This window comes from Rhopalosiphum maidis, chromosome 3 (assembly GCF_003676215.2).
Source record: "Rhopalosiphum maidis isolate BTI-1 chromosome 3, ASM367621v3, whole genome shotgun sequence".
In the NCBI taxonomy this organism is placed as follows: Eukaryota; Metazoa; Arthropoda; class Insecta; order Hemiptera; family Aphididae; genus Rhopalosiphum; species Rhopalosiphum maidis.
The window spans coordinates 25,050,259-25,069,716 of NC_040879.1; the positions used below are offsets into that span (position 1 = coordinate 25,050,259).

At 27.3% G+C, this 19,458-nt stretch overlaps 2 protein-coding genes across 2 annotated transcripts; one reads left to right on the plus strand and one right to left on the minus strand.

The window, feature by feature from the left end:
* Positions 1 to 492: 492 nt before the first annotated feature.
* Positions 493 to 10,445, plus strand: LOC113556304. The gene is made up of 5 exons (XM_026961161.1): positions 493 to 807; positions 2,138 to 2,257; positions 5,263 to 5,505; positions 7,564 to 7,770; positions 10,299 to 10,445. The coding sequence occupies exons 1-5, from the start codon at positions 561 to 563 to the stop codon at positions 10,418 to 10,420; spliced, it is 939 nt and encodes a 312-aa protein (XP_026816962.1). The 5' UTR covers positions 493 to 560; the 3' UTR covers positions 10,421 to 10,445.
* An 80-nt stretch (positions 10,446 to 10,525) lies between these two features.
* Positions 10,526 to 19,393, minus strand: LOC113556303 (long-chain-fatty-acid--CoA ligase 4). Its single transcript, XM_026961160.1, is given in 14 exon segments — positions 10,526 to 10,805; positions 10,875 to 11,159; positions 11,508 to 11,645; positions 11,711 to 11,836; positions 11,908 to 12,080; positions 12,156 to 12,295; positions 12,370 to 12,506; positions 12,905 to 13,105; positions 13,166 to 13,420; positions 13,760 to 13,937; positions 14,635 to 14,850; positions 15,961 to 16,046; positions 16,049 to 16,086; positions 19,386 to 19,393. Coding segments are annotated over 14 exon segments (2,136 nt in total). The 3' UTR covers positions 10,526 to 10,650.
* Between the last annotated feature and the right edge of the window lie 65 nt (positions 19,394 to 19,458).

Consider the following 19,458-nt stretch of genomic DNA (forward strand, 5'->3'; position numbering starts at 1 on the left):
ATCAAATATACATCAAAAACATATTACGACGAAGTATAATATATGTCTCATATGTGTTTCGATGATTGCTGGGTATACAAGTTTTTCTATATACGAAATTTTAATTTTATTTTTATAACTCTTATACACAATAGGTACACATACACTTAAATGTTCACATATTGGTACTATACCTAATTAACGTTGTTTCCTTTAACCATATTGTAATGTCGCGTGTACAGCAATAACTTTCATTGTGTTATTAAATAATTGAATAGCGTGCATTATCGGGCGCACTCGGGCACGACTGCACTGTGCCGTAGACAGAGTCGACGGTCCGTGCATACGACCCAACATAGGATTTCGCGTGTGTTATTGTTTTATCGCGGTGATATCTATCTAGTAGTATGAGATCGTACAGAAACATACAAGCTCCCGCAGTATACCCATAACCAGTGTACTCTACGACGGTGCTTACAATTTAAATGGATTTTACACAATAATAATCTGGGCTGTTTGTTATCTACAATAATTTATATTTTCGACGGGTGGGCGGTTACGTTTCGTTTCTAAACTGCGAAATGAATAACGAGACGTTATTATCAGTCTTGATCCTCGTCGTTTGTGTTCAACAGACCGGCGCCGACCAGTTGTCGGTCTGCTCGCGGCATTTGCATCGGCCGCAACACGAATACCACCTGACAAAGGAATGCACCGCTTCCAATATGCGGACGGTTGCATCGTCGAATGCGACGGAATTGGAGTCTTGCGTCCGATTGGCTGCGACGAAAAACGCTTTCGCATTCACGTACGCAAACTTCAACGAAGGTTCGGAGGCAATTATAATTGTACAATGGTATATTTGGACTCGTTTGGTGACAATGGTAATCACGTGTAGGGACCACCGATATAGTTTTATTGATTTATGTCGCATCATCTATGTTTTGTTTCTTAGTATAATAGTATAAAAAATTTCAAGTGCTCATAATTTATACAACATGTTTCTACACGTAATACTTGTGGTAAGTGGTAGTAAGTTTGTTAGTTTAGTCATAACTTAAAACAATATTATTGAGTTCGTAATAAATTTATTAAACGAAAATATTAAATAGTATTAAAAAATTTACGTCAATTCTCTTTAGTTAAATGTATTAAAAGTATAACACAATGTGAAATAACAAAACCTAGAAAGTAAAAAAAAATATATTTTAAAATCCTTATATAATTATTGATTGGTTCATAATAAAAACTATCACCTATCACCGTGGAAGTTTGACCAATATTTTTTTTAACCTGCATACTTATTTTTACAGAAATCTTTCAAATTCTATTACGAAGTAGTTGAATTACAATAAGGTACAACACAAGGTATTAAAACTTGTTTACAGTATTTTTGATACATTTTACAATTAATTGTATATTTTCACAATTACAATTGGAAATTTTATTTTCATAAAAAATCAAAAATTGATAGTGTTTTATCAAATGATGAAGAAATAATATGTATTTTTTATCCGTCATAACATATAAGTAACCTTATCCCTATTGCTTATTCGTTTGTGAATTTAATCATTTGTTTATAAGTTATATCACAGTATGTGATCGAAAGTACATTGATTCTATTATGATCATATCATAATATGGCGATTTTTGTGTAATTTTAGTTGGGTAAAAACACGGGGCTTTTGAAAAGGCAGGGTCTGGTGCCAGGGCACATTACCCCCCCTTCTTAGCCGGCTTTGATTTATGTTGGCCGGATTTTATTTTTATTCTTTATTAACATTCTCGATATGAGATTTGTCTTTTTTTCATTAGTTTTCATTGTTTTTTTTATATTACTCGAATTAAATGTGAATAATTAATAATAATGCAATAAATATAAATCAATAATAAACAGCCACTGCTGAATGAGTGGAGAATTTTCTCACTTGTAAAAGCAAATTTTTCTCACTAAATTGTGATTTTTTCCAAGTTTTAAATGAATCAACTTTTCTTTATTTGTGATTATTATTTATTGCCAACTGTTCAAGTAGGATCTGCATAACCATTGTATACCATTACATTAAAACCACACACACGTTCAAAACCTATTTGATTTCATAACTGTTATATAGTAATATGATGCACAATTGTTTTGTTTTTATTTATTAATATATAGGTACAGTATCCACATTGAGTTCCACTTGCAATGTTTTTGATTGCCCAGAGTTCCACCCGTTTCTACTTACTGCTAATGCATCGGTGTACGACTATTATAGCATGTACTCAAAACCCTTGCGTGAGTATCTATAACTGTAATGAACATTATTAATAATATTAGGTATCAAGTATTTATGTTTTTACGCCCTAGGGAAATTATTGTTTTTGTGTATATTTTGTTTATCATTAATTAAAACAAAATTCCATTATTTTTTAAATTGTTTTTACTATTAATTTTTTACATATAAGTACGATTACGATTATATTCAAAAAGCATCTTTTCAAATTATTGAAATTGAAATATAAATGTGATAAAAATTATATTTTCATTGTTCATGATTGCTAAACTAAAGGGGTTTCACTTAGTGAATTAAATATCTCTATTATTAAAGATAAATATTAAAAATGTCTGATAACTTTATTACCAAGTAAGACAAAAATAGTCACATTTTCACTATTTAAAATATTATCAAATTTAAGTTTCATTAAGTAGGATCGATGAATGTATGCAAATTATTATTTTTGATTACACTCAGTTACTCTGTAACAATGTGAAAACACACTTTTCTGAATAATAAATAATATACCGTGAAACCTATAAATATTGAACTAGTAATGTACTTGTAATATAAATAATTATAAGATATAATTTTATTAAAATATAAAAAATAGTTCAATATTAGTATTTGTGTTGCTTAAATTCAAATATTTTTAAAGATTTATTTCATTGTCATATACTAACTAGGTACATACATCATTAAATAAGTAGCATAAGTGATTCCATGTTTATATATTATGTATACTAAGGTGGTCCTTATTTATAGAGATAAGAAAAAATATTTATGGTTTTAATGTAGAACTCCATTACATTTTACATTGTGATAAAAAAATAAATTTGGTTAATTTTGGTTGTGTCTACTCGGTCCCTTTCCGTGCCCCTGGGGGGTTGAAAAATAGCCAACAAGGGTAGTTTTGTTATTTTTTTCGACCTAACTAAATAAATATAATACTTAGAAAAAAAATGTATAGAGCTTTAATTGTAGAACGTAAAAGTTTCCATTAAAAATGTAAGTATAGTATTTATTGTAAGTCTATTATTATCAATGAAAAATAATAAAGAACAACAGTGTTGATTTTTTTGACCAAATTGATAATTTTTAGTTATTCAAATATATTTGTTGGAAAAATAGAGTTATAAAAAAAATGTTTGAATAAAAATTATATAAAACTATATCTCCTAACAAAATTTTAATATGTGAATTGTTCATTGGATCCTTCATTTCATTGTTGGAGTCAGATTTATTAAATATTATTAATATGATAAAAAAAAAACCGTAGTTTGCCATTACATATATCAAAAAAATGCTTGGATAGAATTTTATCAAAAATTACGTCAAATTAAATTTCTTATTAAAAAGGTTGTATGTAATAAGTTCATTAAATTCATATAGTTGACCATTTTATTGTTATACAATAATATTATAATGTTTTAATATTATTGAAGAAAATTCTTACTTTGTAGTATTCATTTGAGTAAAGTCAATTATTATACCTTTTTAGCTTTTATTAGATACAAATATTATGAGTGTATAATAATTTTATCTTAACTACCTACAAATATGGGCATAATAAAATAAGTAGATTATGTACGTATTTTTCTGTTATTGTAGAGTGTATGTTACTATGTTAGAGTAAGATTAGTGTTCCGACGTTGTCACGTTGTTTAATTTTTTAACAGCACTAATTTCGTTCTATATGTTTAATAGTTTAATATACATTTGTATTTGCTATTCTTTTTAAGACTAATAATGACTACTAGGATCATAGACGAAACTAGGGCCATTAAATTGAGTGACCTCATACCTCAAGCCCATAGTTAAAATGTTTAACAGAGAGAATGGGTTATGGGACTACACCTTCGCCCTAAATAAACAAGAAAATATATTAAAATTATCAATACCATATTTTTCAATAAAAAAGTACAATTTCAATAACTTCGGATTCTTCTGACGACTGTGCTATGTTATAATTGGGCTTATAACAAATAAACACTGACATTTATTTGATTCATTATTACTAATATTTTATATTTAATAAAACAACAAAACAACAAATTTATTCTTCAACTTGTACAATTATATTAACAATAAACTTAATAAAACCAAGTTTAAACAACAAACAAGGCCAGTGGCGGTGCATACTCTGCACACCCGGTTTTTACAGCACTGATTATACACAAAAAAAAATGTTTATTATAAACCTTTGACATTAAATGTTAATATTACAAATAATTTGTTGATCTATTACTCTATGAAAATTATCATCACGGGGTAAATAAATATAATTTTGCTATCTGCAGAACCTGTATTGTTTTTTACATTTTTATTGCATGTATTACCTTTCTATGTGTTATGATCACCAACTTTGTTCTTTCAATCTTTATTTATTTTATTTTTCTTGCTTTATTGTTGTTCTGTTTTCGTCTATAATTTCTGCGATGTGTATCCTGTTCGACGATTTTTATTTCATTTGACGTTTCCTCTCGAACTATCTGACGATTTATCTACATATATCTAGACTTCTCTTTCGGAGATCCTCTCCGCAGATCGGCCTAAGCCATCTACTCTATACATTTAGTATTTAATACTTATATTGATTCCATTGTTAATCTTAAACAAAAAAATAACCAATTTATTCTTCAATTAGTATAAAAGGTGTCTGATATTAATAGGTGTTCGCTAAATGCGGGTTTGATGTAATAATTAAATTCATTCAGTTCATTCGAAGTTTACCGCCCCTAAACTAGTGCTGCCCTAGGTGGCTGTCTATTTTGCTAATGCATCAGACCGGCCCTGAATGCATAATTTATTTTTACATATATAATTGTTTCTGTTGCTTATTTAAAAATTAAAATATAATACAGAAATATATGTATAGGCTTATGCAGTAAAAATAACGTTTAGAGCTGGTAATTTAAATTTTTATTTTGAATGGTTGATGATTCTTGCATAAGCAATATTGTTAAGCCTCTAGTATTTAGTTTTAAACAGTTTTATTCTTATTAAATTATAATTTAAAATACAGCTAGTGTAAACTATACTTGTGCACCTGGCCTTGGTGTATTCGAATTGGTGACGAATCATTTGAACTATTCTAACGCAATGGTTGCGTGTGAGGACGTCGGCGGCCATCTTGCAAACGTCGTATCCGATTCTCGAACTTCATTTTTGTCCGCGTTGGTGTCGTCAGATTTGAAAAACAAAACTATTAACAACCGCAAAGCGTTTGTTGGATTATTTTTTGAAAACGACTTTGTCACCATCACAGGTACCTATAGGTGACTATAGTTAATATTATAATGTTTATGGTTTTCATTATATACCGTGCTGTGTAGAGTTTAATATACTTAACGTGTAAGGTGTAACACAATTTTATGACAGTGGCATAGCTACTAAAAAGCACCCATATGCAGAATATTTATTTTACCTCTAAAATTATATTTCAATAATAATTTTTGTTCCTAAAACAATGCTAAAAGCTTCAAAAGAATGTTACCCTCCGATAAAACTGCCTCTATTGCTCTTTTAGTGTCAACGCCACTGTTTTATAACTGGCTTGTTAAACATACAAAACGTAACTTGATATTGTGGAACCCGTCTTAGCACTTAAAAAATCAACCCGAAAAAAAGTAATGCATTTACTATAAACACAATTTGTGAAAATTCTACACTTTTTTCAACTTTAGAAACCTACCTAGTAGGTACTGAATAACGTAAAAAATCGATGTATAATAAAGATATGATATTTATTCTTACTTTAAACATATGCTATATATATGTGATTTAATCATATATTAATATCAATTTTTTACGTTATTACCTTCCTCCTGATCATCGGAGGATTTTAGTTATTGTACACTGTATACAACCTATATGTCTAATTTATAATATTACTATAATACGATATATTATCAACATGCACCTTACCTGGTTCACTGGAATATACGTATATATGTATGCACTTCAATGATGTAATGAAATGATACAGGTAAAATAAGATTACTGAACGTATATATTCAAATATATACTCAAATATATATTTCAAACAAGACTCACTTATTAATGTATAATAAGAACGGGTTTAGTTGTCGCACGACGGAAACGGACTCCAGAGATGTTGGTGAAAACATAGGTGAACATTCGCTGGCGAGGGAGACGACTTGGTCAAGACAGCCAGAGACGTAGGTGGCCCTATCAAAGGCCTCCGCGTTTCCAAGGATCTGGCTTTATCCTTGGTTACAGAGACCTTAATTGGGCCATCCCTTGTCTTTGTCGGCATACGAGAAAAGTCACACGTCCTGCGCTTTATTGTCACAGACACGTATGGCGTTTCTGTGTGACCTCGTAATATAAATCGTCCCCTTGATCACCGATAAAAGATTTTTTTGAGCTTATTGTAATTTACTGTTATCCGCGTGCGGCAACTCGACCGTTACTAATTTATTATATTTAACTCTTTCTGAAATTATTTCATTTATACGATATAAGCGCATATCATTACGATTAGTATACTACTTACCTTGAGTACCTTAGACCAGTGGTTCGCAATCCGGTGGTACTAATATTATATAGGTCTGTGTACATATTCTTAAAAGTCAATACTACCAACTAACTGCAATTATTGTAATTTAAAAAAAATAACAACGAATTAGCTTAGTTCATATTAGATCTACGCAGTAGTAATATGACAGAGAATACCATGTATGGACATACAGGGAAAGGGTTACATCCTGCCACAATCTAATTAGGTCATCGCACGTTCGCGTGAGTCTTAAACCTCGTAAACAACTTGTGAACAACAAATGACTCACAGCCGTTGACCAGAATGAACCGAAGAGGAGTAAGAAGGGGGAAACCGACTATATAAGAGTGCCCTGGAGATGACTCCGACAGACGTGATCCACCAGAGCCAGCACGAGCACTTTCACGTCAGTTAACAGCACAGATATCAATCCCTGTGACTTAACTCTATTTTTCTAATTAAATTACGCTTAGAATAATTTACTGTTAATCACACTTTAAAAATTTATCAATAAATTTAAAACTTTGAAAATATTTGCACCATTTTATTTATTTAACTATAGCTTCACCACCACTGCACATCAATTGCTGATTGGCACACTACAAGAGTATCAGTATTGTTAAATAATTTCAAAATTGTTAAAATGTTGATTAATATTTTAATTTCTTTAGTTTAAAAAAAAAATAATAAGATCACGCACCACTTTCATAAATATGTTTAGTTTTTTTTTTTTTTTTAACTATATTTATACTATTAATAATAATAATATTAATAACGTATTCAAATTTTCACGCGGTGGTCAAGGTGAACCGTTGAGTTGTTTACCGTTTAGAGCATGGGCGCCAAGTCATCCAAAATCTGGTAGACCGAAGAAAGAGTGCGTGGTTCTCACGGGCAACAGGTATTGGGAAACAGAAGACTGTTCGAAGAAGTTTCCCTACATTTGTGAACTCGTGCCGGATGGTCCACTCAGCCTCGTTGAACGGTACTGCGCGCCTATAAACAACATCAGTAAGAATCGACGGAGGCAACACTTTTCTCCGCCTATACTTAGCTAAGATTTATGATTTATCTTTTTCATATTACACCCAATGATATTTTATAAACATAACATCAAAGTTTATAGATTAAACAGGTTGCCTCATTTAACAATTATAAAATTATAGGATTGGGAGAAACCATGCCGTGACAACAGCCGAAATACAAAATGTTTGGTTATTACCACCAACATGGGTGAAATGAACACGATTTTGAACTTTCCCAGACTTCTACAACTTTAATAATATTTTTTTTCAATAGGCGTACAGAATAAATGAATATATTTTCATAAAAAACAAAAAAAAATGAAATTTAACTATCTTGGTCAAAAAATAAATAAAAAGTGGGTGTTAAAAGTCACATTGAGTTTCGGGTGACATGGAACAGAAAGGTTTTTGATTATTTTTGAGCATTTAACTTCTATACGTTTTACTTGAAACACATATAAGGTTTTTAAAAATATCTTAGTACATATATAATACATGTTAACCTAAAGAAGTCAATTTAAACAGTTAAACACATTCTCTTTATTGTAACATAATTGTTTTACTTTCTTTAATAAAGTTAAGTAGTTTAACATAGAAAAAAATTATTAAGCATCTTCTTTAACAACATATAAATATTATGATCATAAAATAAATTATACATGTTTTTGTATGTTTAAAGTCACGCTTGTTTTAACACAAAAAAATAAAATCATTCTTAAAAAATCAAATTATGAATATTTTTAAATAATGTTTGAACTAATTTGTAATAAAACTGTTGTTAGAGAGTAAAAAAAATATAGAAAAATGACATTTTTGAAAATCTTACAAATAATTAAAATAATTTTATCATGTGAGCAATAGCTGTCAAATATTAATCTAGTGTCCGTTGCGTTAAGCCATCACTATATATTTTATAAAATTTGTCTTGCATGTTTCTATAGGTTTTTTTATGTATAAGATTAGTTCAATTATTAGTTAAAAATTACCATACGACATAGCTTATTTAGTATAGTTACTAATAATATTAAGGGGATTTAAAATGTGTAATATTTTTGTATTAAAAAGTAAAAAGACACATATTTTGGTATTTTCTTCACATCGTTTAATTTTCAAAATATTATATAATAAAATAATCTGTGACAATAATGTAGTTTTTATTTTTGTAATTGATTCATCTGTAATGTATAAATATAAAAAAAAAAATTACACACATTACCAATATATATATACATTTCTACTTAATTAAGTAATAACTATAATAACAAAACTTTTTAGTTAAGTTCAAATAGTTGAATTACAATTTTAGATCAACAAAAAAATTTAGTACAGTAGCTGTTGAGTAGCTACTTATAATTTCATGTAACTACAACTAACAACTAGATACATCTTGTAAAATTTAAAAATATAGTTAAATATACCAGTATAGGTATAAATGTGTAGTAAGAACCTGTCCAAAAAAATAACGAAAAATAATGAATACTATTACACATATAGTGTATTCTTAAATAATAAAATACAATTTTCAATAATAATACATCGATATTAATAAAAATAAGTAAATCAGCAAAGTATAATAAAAAATTATAGCATAAAAAATAAAGATACATACCTTGACAGCATTTCTCAATGCGCTGCTGTAAATTTTGTACTTCGGGTGATGTAAGTAAATAAGGAATGGTGCGGGGTGATCGATTTATTTATATGACTATGAGACAACCTGTATTATCTATAATAAACTTTGAGCGATACCCGCATGAACCTCACGCACACTAATATTCGTTACGACTAACGACTAACACAAATCCCGGACGGTGACGAAAAGATTAGAAATTGCCTAAATGTTGCTCCTTAAATATATGCTATAGCGAGGCTACTGTTGGCAATGACGTAGCCAGGATTTTTTTTTTTGAGGGGTAAGGCTTAATTTTTGATGGCCAATTATGACATTAAATTAAGTTTGTACTGCATTTCTGACAATATAATTCATATAATTATACATATTATCAAATTCAGATCAAGTAAGTGTGATAAGAGGGCGTTACTTTATCATCACAAAGGATAATTAAATTAATAAAATTATTGCCATGTCTAACATTTTTAGGGGTGGGGCTTGAGCCCGGAAGCCCTTCTGACTACGGCACTGCCTGTTGGCTTTGGTCATCTTAGTAATTTAACTTAGTCAATTATTTTTCATTGAAATATACACATTTGCATAAATGTGTGAAACATAATTTTATGTAACATAAAATATTACTTATAAGTTAAAAATTATAACTTATAGAGTGAGTTTAAAAAAGCACGTTCTTACCTGTCATTGTGTATAATTAATACTAATTTTTTTTACTAATACAATTCAGTAATTAAAAATACAAATAATACATTTTAATACTTAATGTACACATTTGTTAATTATCGCTTAACAATATTAAAGTAATAAATTATTAGTAACTAATTTCAAAAACATATTATGAAAAATATTTAAAAACAAAATTATAATCAATCATTGTTTTTTAGAACGTAGAAAAAATTGTATTTTACGTAACCACAAACAATTTGAACAAATAGAGCAAACAAAACAACAATGCAATGGCATTATCAACACAAACAAATCAGTAGCCATAAATGACAACAATTAAGTTGTGAATGACAACATTACACAAAAAGTTATGTCAACATTGTACAGGGATGAAATATCAAACTAAAGTTAAATTTGCAAGAATTAATAACAATATATTTATTAATGTATACATCCTAAAATACTATTAATATAAAATTAGTTAATTGCTTTTGGTAAAATAAATATACTCTAAAAGTAATATAAAATTTAGTAGTTTTGGTCTTCTTTTTTTTTTTTGAATAAATGTTATCAACATTGATACAAATTATCGATTTGGGTTTTATATTTATCATATATTTCCCTTCTTTTGATTTTGAACGCAGCTGTCACTAGATTATTGTCCGGTGTCCATACATCATTACATATTATAATTTCTGTAGGTATTTCAAACCTTTCAAGTTTATCTGAAATAGATTAAATTCATACAATAAAATCACAAGTATTTAAAAATGATAAAATCAACGGTTACATACTTTTTCTACCATGGGCAGCTAACTCATCGACAACTGCTTTCTTCAATATCTTATTCACAAACAACTCTTCAATACTAATTTCATTTACATTTTCAATATTCAATTTTTTAGCCATATCTTTCAAGTGATGTCTGTTGGGAACAACTAACGCAATTGTATACATATGAAATGGATTTCCATAAACACATATATTATCAACAACTGGGCAGGTTTTAAGTTGTGATTCAACCTTACCAAGAGACACATACTCGCCACCTTGCAATTTTACCAAATCTTTTTTACGATCTGTAACATACAAACATGATATAGACATTTTTTATGTTTACTTAAATTTTAGAGCAGTGTTTTTCAACCTTTGTGTCAAGATGAAAAACCATTAAAATATTTCATACTTTGCGACACATAATAAAAAAAATAAGAATAATGGGTAATATTTAATTTGAATTGGTGAAATAAAATATGTCGATAATAGATAACTTATTTTTAATTGAAATATAAGAAATTATATTAAATGACTATTAATTTTTGTAAATCGTATAAAAAATGTTAGTATATTTTGTGTCATTTAATTTACTTTGTGACACACTGGTGAGTAACAATGACTTAGAATAACAGTTCAACAATAATACTTGCCAATTATTTTAATAGCACCGTCTGCTTCCAGCTGACCAATGTCACCTGTTTTAAACCACCACTTGCCATCTTTTTCAAAAAATTCTTCTTTTGTTTTTTCAGGATTTTTATAATATCCAGGTGATATGTTGTCTCCGCCTAAGAAAAATCTATATTATTAAATATTTTCAATTATAATTAGTACTATAAATTTATTAGCTAACCAATGATAAGTTCGCCTCTTGGATATGGTTTATCTGTTATCCTATAGCTACCTTCTTCCCAACTAACTAACATGAAATCATTAACTGTTAGTGGAGCTCCTACACGACCGGTTGTCATATCATCTCCTATTATAATTATTTATAAATTTGAATATTTTAAAAGTGTTTCATTTTACAACATTAATTATTGTACTAACGGCTCATTGCAGATCCACATGAACTTGTTTCAGTTAATCCATAACCTTGTTGAACAACTTCACATAGACAAATTTTGATAAGAGTATGAGTTTCTGGTGATAGAGGAGCTCCTCCACATAGAATGAAACGTATACGACCTCCCAACAATGCACTTGTTTTTTTAAATACAAACCTTCAATAAGAATGATAAATTAAAATAATACGTGATAATAAATGAAAATGTTATGTTAGTAACAGTATTTTATACATGTTTAAAAGTGGAGTTTGAAATCCACGTTCCATCCATTTTCTTTTGTAATCAAATGCAAATTTGAATAATGTTTTTTGTAATGTCGTTCCACTGGAAACTTTTTCATTAATGCCTTTGTAGATACGATCTAATATAAGCTATACAAACAAATTAACACAAAAATAACAGTTTTTAAATTACAAAACCTTTTTTTGAAAAATTAAATACATACGGGAACTGCAGTCATGACGGTTGGTCGTAATACAGCTGCATCACCTTTTGTACCACGTTTGATTTTACTAGACGTATCAATCATGGTTAACGGTGTAGAGTATCCAATTCTAATTCCACATAATAAACAAGCAAGTTCTATAAAACAATAAAAATAATACATAGTTATGTAAATGAAAATACATAGTATTAATATACAACTGACAAAAAAGTGAATTATTTGGTATTTTTAATATGTTGAAAAAAAATTAACTAGTTTCTAATTACTTATAATCAATGGCTAATATTTTATTTTACATGCAATTTTTATACTAAATTGCATGACAAATTAGTTAATTTAATGGTTTAATAAAATTTAACGGACCAATCATAGGTCACTAAATCATGTTTAAGGGATAAAGTATTAGCATACTATTGATTTATTAAAATATATTAAGTAATATTAAGTGATAGATCATGCAACCTGGCACCAGAGTACACATAAGTATTAAGTATATATATAATAAAGCACTAATTAATTGTTTAGTTTTTATTACCTCCAAGTAATTCAAAAACATGTGCCAATGGTAAATATCCCATAAATACATCTTTTTTGTAATCAATTACAATAGCATCAGTAAAAGCTTTGAGCGTTGATATAAGATTTGTATGTGATAAATTAACACCTTTAGGAGCGCCAGTTGATCCACTAGTATACATAACAATTGCAATATCACTTTTTATTGGTAAATGGTTTTCTATAATAAAAATTAAAAAGTCAATAAATATTTAAATTAAAAATATATTAAAATATTTACCTGTAACAGTATACTCTGACCCCCTTTTCAAAATAGATTTAAATGATAATATTTCAACTCCTTCTTTGTAGCCACTGGTATTTGTCATAGCTAATTGATCTTCCATGTAGATTAAAGTTTTAATTCGAGGAGTAAGTTGTAAAATTTTTTTAAATTTTGGTAACAAATCATGTGACGTAATAACAATAGTTACTTCAGTTTCGTTTAAACCATGTGCTATTGCTTCTTCTCCGAGGGTGGCATATAATGTTACAACTATAATAATTATAAATATATTATTATATAAATTATATATTAAGTACTACATTTTTACAACACATGTTATATAGATGAAATTTAACACTTTTAGATCAAATATAAAGTTACTATAAAAATTATTTGCTATTTTGGCTGTACAGATTTTACAAAAACCATTAATAACTGAGAATAAGAATATAAAAATGATTTGTGTTACAAGCATGATAATAACTGATATTATTTACTATATTTAAAATAGAAAAAAAATAGTCTTATAATATAACCTAACCTATTTATACTCACATATCTTAAAATTATTATTAACGAGAATTTTGTTAGCTAAAATATATAACTTACCAGGTATGTTTTGTTTAAAACAACCTTGGACAGATATCATCCATTCTGCTCTTGTTTCAGCGAATATTGCTATATTTTCTTTAGGTTTTTGACCTAAGGAAATTAAAGCATTTCCAAAATTATCAGATGCTTCATCTACTTCTGTAAATGTCATCCATCTATAATCTCCCATGACATACTAAAAAAAAATTAAAGGTACTTTTAAGTTAAATCTTAAATTTTGATTATATCAAATAAATAAACTATAAAAAAAATTTTATTTTTACATATTATATACAAAGTAACCTCATAATGTCATAATTAAATATTTTAAAAATATTTTTTTATTATTATTTTTGTAATTATAATAATAAAAAAAAAAAAATTCTATTTGATAATTTGATTTGATATGATAATTAATAATTATAAAAGCAAACGACATTTTGCAAAACTAAAATTTTTAAAATAAGCTAAGCTTTCGAGTCTATATTATAATATAAGAAACATCAAGTATGATTTTAAATTGAAAAAATATTGATTGAGCAATAGCATGATTGAAGCTAGTTTGATATGTAACATAGGTATAGACTAGAGAATATAAAATATACAAAATGAGTTTCTAAGAAAAATAAAATAAAATATACAATTTTAAATAAGCAATAAAAAACAAATAGGTTATTAACATATTCTATCAAAAAAATTGAATACTTGTACTTAGAAATTTAAAATTTGTTTATGTACATTTTATTATTTATTCCCTTTGAGAAATTTGTGAAGATAATTATCAATTAGATTTTTACGAATTAATTGTATTAAGTATAGGTATTTTAATTAAATTTATTTTTTACAAAATTAAAGTTTACAAAATCATAATCATAATATAAGTAGATTCTAACTTTTTTGAAAATTCTTCCATTTGTTTGCACTTCATCTTCTTCAGCAAGTACATCTCTAGTTCCAAGGCAATACGAATCACTATATTTATGTACAGCATACTGAAATACTTTTTGTAATGTATCTATCTTATCTTTAACTAGAGTAAGATGATTAGATGTAGGTTTACTTAAGGTTTTAATGATAATTGTGTGATCATCAAATTTGGTAATATCAGACTGAAAAAAATGAAAATAATTTTATATTAAAAATGAATATTACTTTAAAATTCTATTAAATTTACTTAATGTAAAAACTAACCTAATAATTATTATTTAATATGTTTATATATTTATGATAGTATTAAGGGCAAATGTAAAATCCTAAAAAATAATATAGTAATTTTACCTAAAATAATTTTGCTTCTATATTACACTCACTGTTAATTCCCCAAAAAATATTTTATAAAAAAAATTAGAACTGTTTGGCGTAACCTAGAGGACAACCGTGTAAAGGCTATTTAAATTATCCTTTGAAAATATCTGTATTTTTAATTTATAATAAATAATATATATGTATAAAAAATATTTTGTCATGCTAGTTTTATTAAAATTATTATTATTGGTTACGTCATGATGGTTATTTTTTTTTATTGAGTAATAACGTGATAATTATGAAATGTAGTAATTTATGAAAAAATGAATGAAATGTAGTAATTTTTGTTCTTTGTAATTTTGTATTAGCTAATTTAATAATTACAGTAGTTTTTTTTAATTTTTTTACTAAGCAACTATTTAATTTATGCATACATAGTAATTTTATGTTAATTTCTGTTTGAATATTCTTTAATGTATCTATAAATATAAAGATATTTGGATGGCTACGGTTAAAATTGTCATTGATTTATAAATGTTAAAATATAATTACTGACTTGATTTGACTATTACAATTGTATTCATCAGTGTTCAGTAGGCAAGGCCATAACTGAGGGAAGGTCCAGCCCTCCCCTCCCCCCAAAATTTTTAAAAGTAGAAATATTTTAGTGGTGAATATAGTTTAGTAACTATGAATTTTTTAGCATTTATATTTTTAAAAAAATGTAGGACCCCCTACTGATTTTTTTTCAGTTTTGGCCTTGTCAGTAAGTATTTAATTGTAAAATATATTTTTAAAGTCCAAACTAACAAAACAATTATAAGTGATATTATAACATTAAACTTGATGGGACGTGAGTAGTAAACCGTACTTTCAAATATGATTAAATATTAGTAAATAAAAACACTTAATATTACAAAAATTAAAATAAATTACAAATATTAATATTAATATATTTTAAAAGATAAACATACTTTTATTTGCTTGGACTTATGCTTCTTATTCCATGGATGTTGTAATATTAAGTATACAGGATATGTTATGACGTCATATATAAAGATATTGTCTTGAAAGCAGACAATAAATAAGCATTTTCCATACTGAAAAAAAATATTAATTCAATATATTATATTAAAGAACTTAAGACACAAAAATACACTTCACTGCAAGATATTTATTCAATTATTAAAAGAAAAATTTGCTATACCTAATATACTTTTTTTCTTTTTTTTTTTAGGTGTTATTTAAATCTAAATTATACCTTTTTAAAAATTAAGTTAGATACTAAAAAAAAAATGATAGGTAATTAAGTAAATGTAAAAAATTACTTTATCATATGAATAAGTCATTTTAGGTTTATTAATACCAAAAATACTAAAAAAATAACCGTTATGATGCATTTTTTAGTAATAGTAATTTAAAATAACTAAAAATATTATGCAAAATAAGCAATTAATTTTATATTATTTACTGACAATTGAATTTAAACTTATATAATACAAGAATGCATTACAAATGTTTTATAAAAACTATATATATATATGTAGCTTTACCTACTTTTATATAATATACATATAATATAATTCAATTATATTTAACTAAATTTATATATGTGCCGAATGTACACTATGTACTAAATGTGTAGAAAAAGCTAACATAAAAATAAACATATTATATATCATTTAATGTTATTATCGTAATAATAAACATCAGTAACACAATAATTAGACTATGAACCTTTGGAGGCGTATTTTGATAAAACACAAAAAATAAAACTTCACAAATTAATTTATATGATGTTAATAGATTTATTTTTTTAGTATATTGATTTATTAATAGGTATTTATCTAGTACATAACTATAATATATTTATTTATTAGCTATATCAACATATAGCCAACCAACAAATTATTTGCCAATTTAATATAGGCTTATAACAAATAATTTAATATTTTAGGCACTATAAATAAAAAAATTAATTATAATTTTTATTTTTATATATAAGTATAAGCTACTTGGTATTATTAATTATAATTACTTGTTGGTTTTACTTATATATTTTTATAAATAATACAACTTTACAAAAAAAAAAAAAAAATGTTTATTAATTAGGTAACTACCAAACAATTAATTATTATTATTATTATTATTATTTTAATGATGTATCGGCTATTATTATTCACTTTAACCTTCATATCATTATGAAAGACCAATCATAAAAATGATTCGGTAACCTACCTAATTATATTTATTTAGAAGTAGAAATACTATAATTATAAATCAATGTTTGACTTTGTTTAATATTAAGTATTATTTTATTAATTTTTAAAGAAAAAATAGGTAAACACTTTACAAAGTACAAAGACACTAAACTGATAAATATTAAGTATTTACAAAACAATACTATTTATTTTTTAGGTGAATTTAAAAAATAGTTAAAATCATTATTTATTGTGTGGTACCTGCATAATTTGCTGTTTTAAAAATAACACTAGTAACTATGATAATTATTAAAGCATGGACTTTGATGCAAGAAATATTTTTTTAGTATGATAATACTTTCCAATTAAAACATTTTATTCATTTACTAGGTACAGAATTTAAGTATGAAACTTTCATTTTTAATATTTTCGATGATCATGAATAATATGAAATTAATGGAAAAATTTAACATTATTGACAAATAGGTTTAATTATAAAATTAAATATAAACTACAATATCTAGCATGGGAATCAATATTTCTATGAATAGGTATTTCAATGCATGGGCATGGTTGAATTTACCTACATAATAAGCTATTGGATAATTTTGATTGTAATAAATAGTTGGTTTAACATCATTTACTAAGTATATAAAACATGAATATCATAGTGACAACAGCTTGGTGACATTTTTTTTATTATTGAAAAATAAATAAGATACTAAAATATAATATTCTTTCGCCAGTAAAATAATTATCAAATGAAAAATTTATAAACACCAACGATGGCAAGTCATTGGCAAAATTAGGATAAAATAAGCAAGATGAATACACTTAGTAGATATGAATTTCAATGTCAGTGGAACAATAAATCGATAACAACTTAAATGAAACAGCGTACCGAGTAAAAACAGGAATAGCATGGCACAGGGTGTGTATGAAGTTTAAGGTTACAAGAGAAAAGTGTCGATACACGGTGCCTTTTTCCGTTTATAATACATAATACAAGAGGTACCAAATAATGTGTATCGTTCGTTGTACTCACTTGTAAGGTGTGCAAGGACGATGTGGTATAGCGGCGACTGGGCAACAATATATATATTTATGTATGCACCTTATATTATGATTATATCGTAGTGTCTAGAGACAATACATGGCGAAGTGTTGGAAAACGACAGTGGAGGTCTTGGGACGGTACACCAATGTCCGCACAAACGTGCGGCGGGTAAGCAATGACAAAGGAGACGTGTGTTCCAGTCGTCGACGTTGCGATAATACTACTACCACGACGACGGCGATGATGACGACGAATCTTCAGGAATGAACGACGGCGGTAAACAGTAAAACGGTAAATAATAATAACATTGTTAAAAAATAAGAATACGGCTCGACTGGTATCACGGGTCGACTCGGTGATAATGATTTTCAAACAAACGTACTGCACACTATCAATTACACGCGAACGCAGCACGCACGCACGCGCACGCCGCACACGCGGGAGTGGGATGGACACGGATAACAATTTATTATTGTAATAATGCATAAATATATATATACACATAATAATGTATCACCATGCAAGGTGCTTCGGTATAAAATACGACGTCAATACGTCATTCCTAGTCGAGTAGTATTATTTAGTTAGCGTTTAGGTATATAATATTAATATTATTATCATCGTCGTCATCATCATCATCATCATCATCAAAGCAATATAATTTGGTACAAATGTATAATATGATATTGTGTATTTGTGTTGTTAGGTATATAATACAATAATATGTATGATATATTATAATATTATAGGTGTGCTCAGTGTGCCGTGGTTCGCGGTCGAATTGTAATAAATATTATACGATAATGTGTGTACGATAGGCAATGGCCGAGACGCGACCTCGTGAACGACGAATAATATATGATTATTATTATTATTATATTGATAATCGGACAGTTGATGACGCCTGCTTCCGACCACAGATTTCTTCTCATACTATACCGAATAACACACGCTGTTCACTCGTACGCCAAGTACGTCATGTTATTATATGTCATAGAAATCTGTGTTGGTGACGAGCGGCACAGACAGAGTTATAATAAATCGTATGATATGTACGAACGTATAGTTAATACCCGTGTCCTGTTTAACTATACAGCAGGGAGAGGGACAAAAAAAAAATGTTTATAAATATTTCACTTACCGCCACATGACTGCTGTACTGTAGATGGATAGATATAGTAGGTGTACCTACTGTCGCAGAGTATAGTAAATAT

Bases quoted from the DNA above. Each gene is read 5' to 3' on its own strand.
- LOC113556304 (XM_026961161.1), top strand. From the start codon at position 561: ATGAATAACGAGACGTTATTATCAGTCTTGATCCTCGTCGTTTGTGTT. The intron at 808-2,137 runs GTTCGGAGGCAA...ATTAATATATAG, and splicing joins GTACGCAAACTTCAACGAAG to GTACAGTATCCACATTGAGT. The intron at 7,771-10,298 runs GTAAGAATCGAC...ATTGTTTTTTAG, and splicing joins CGCGCCTATAAACAACATCA to AACGTAGAAAAAATTGTATT.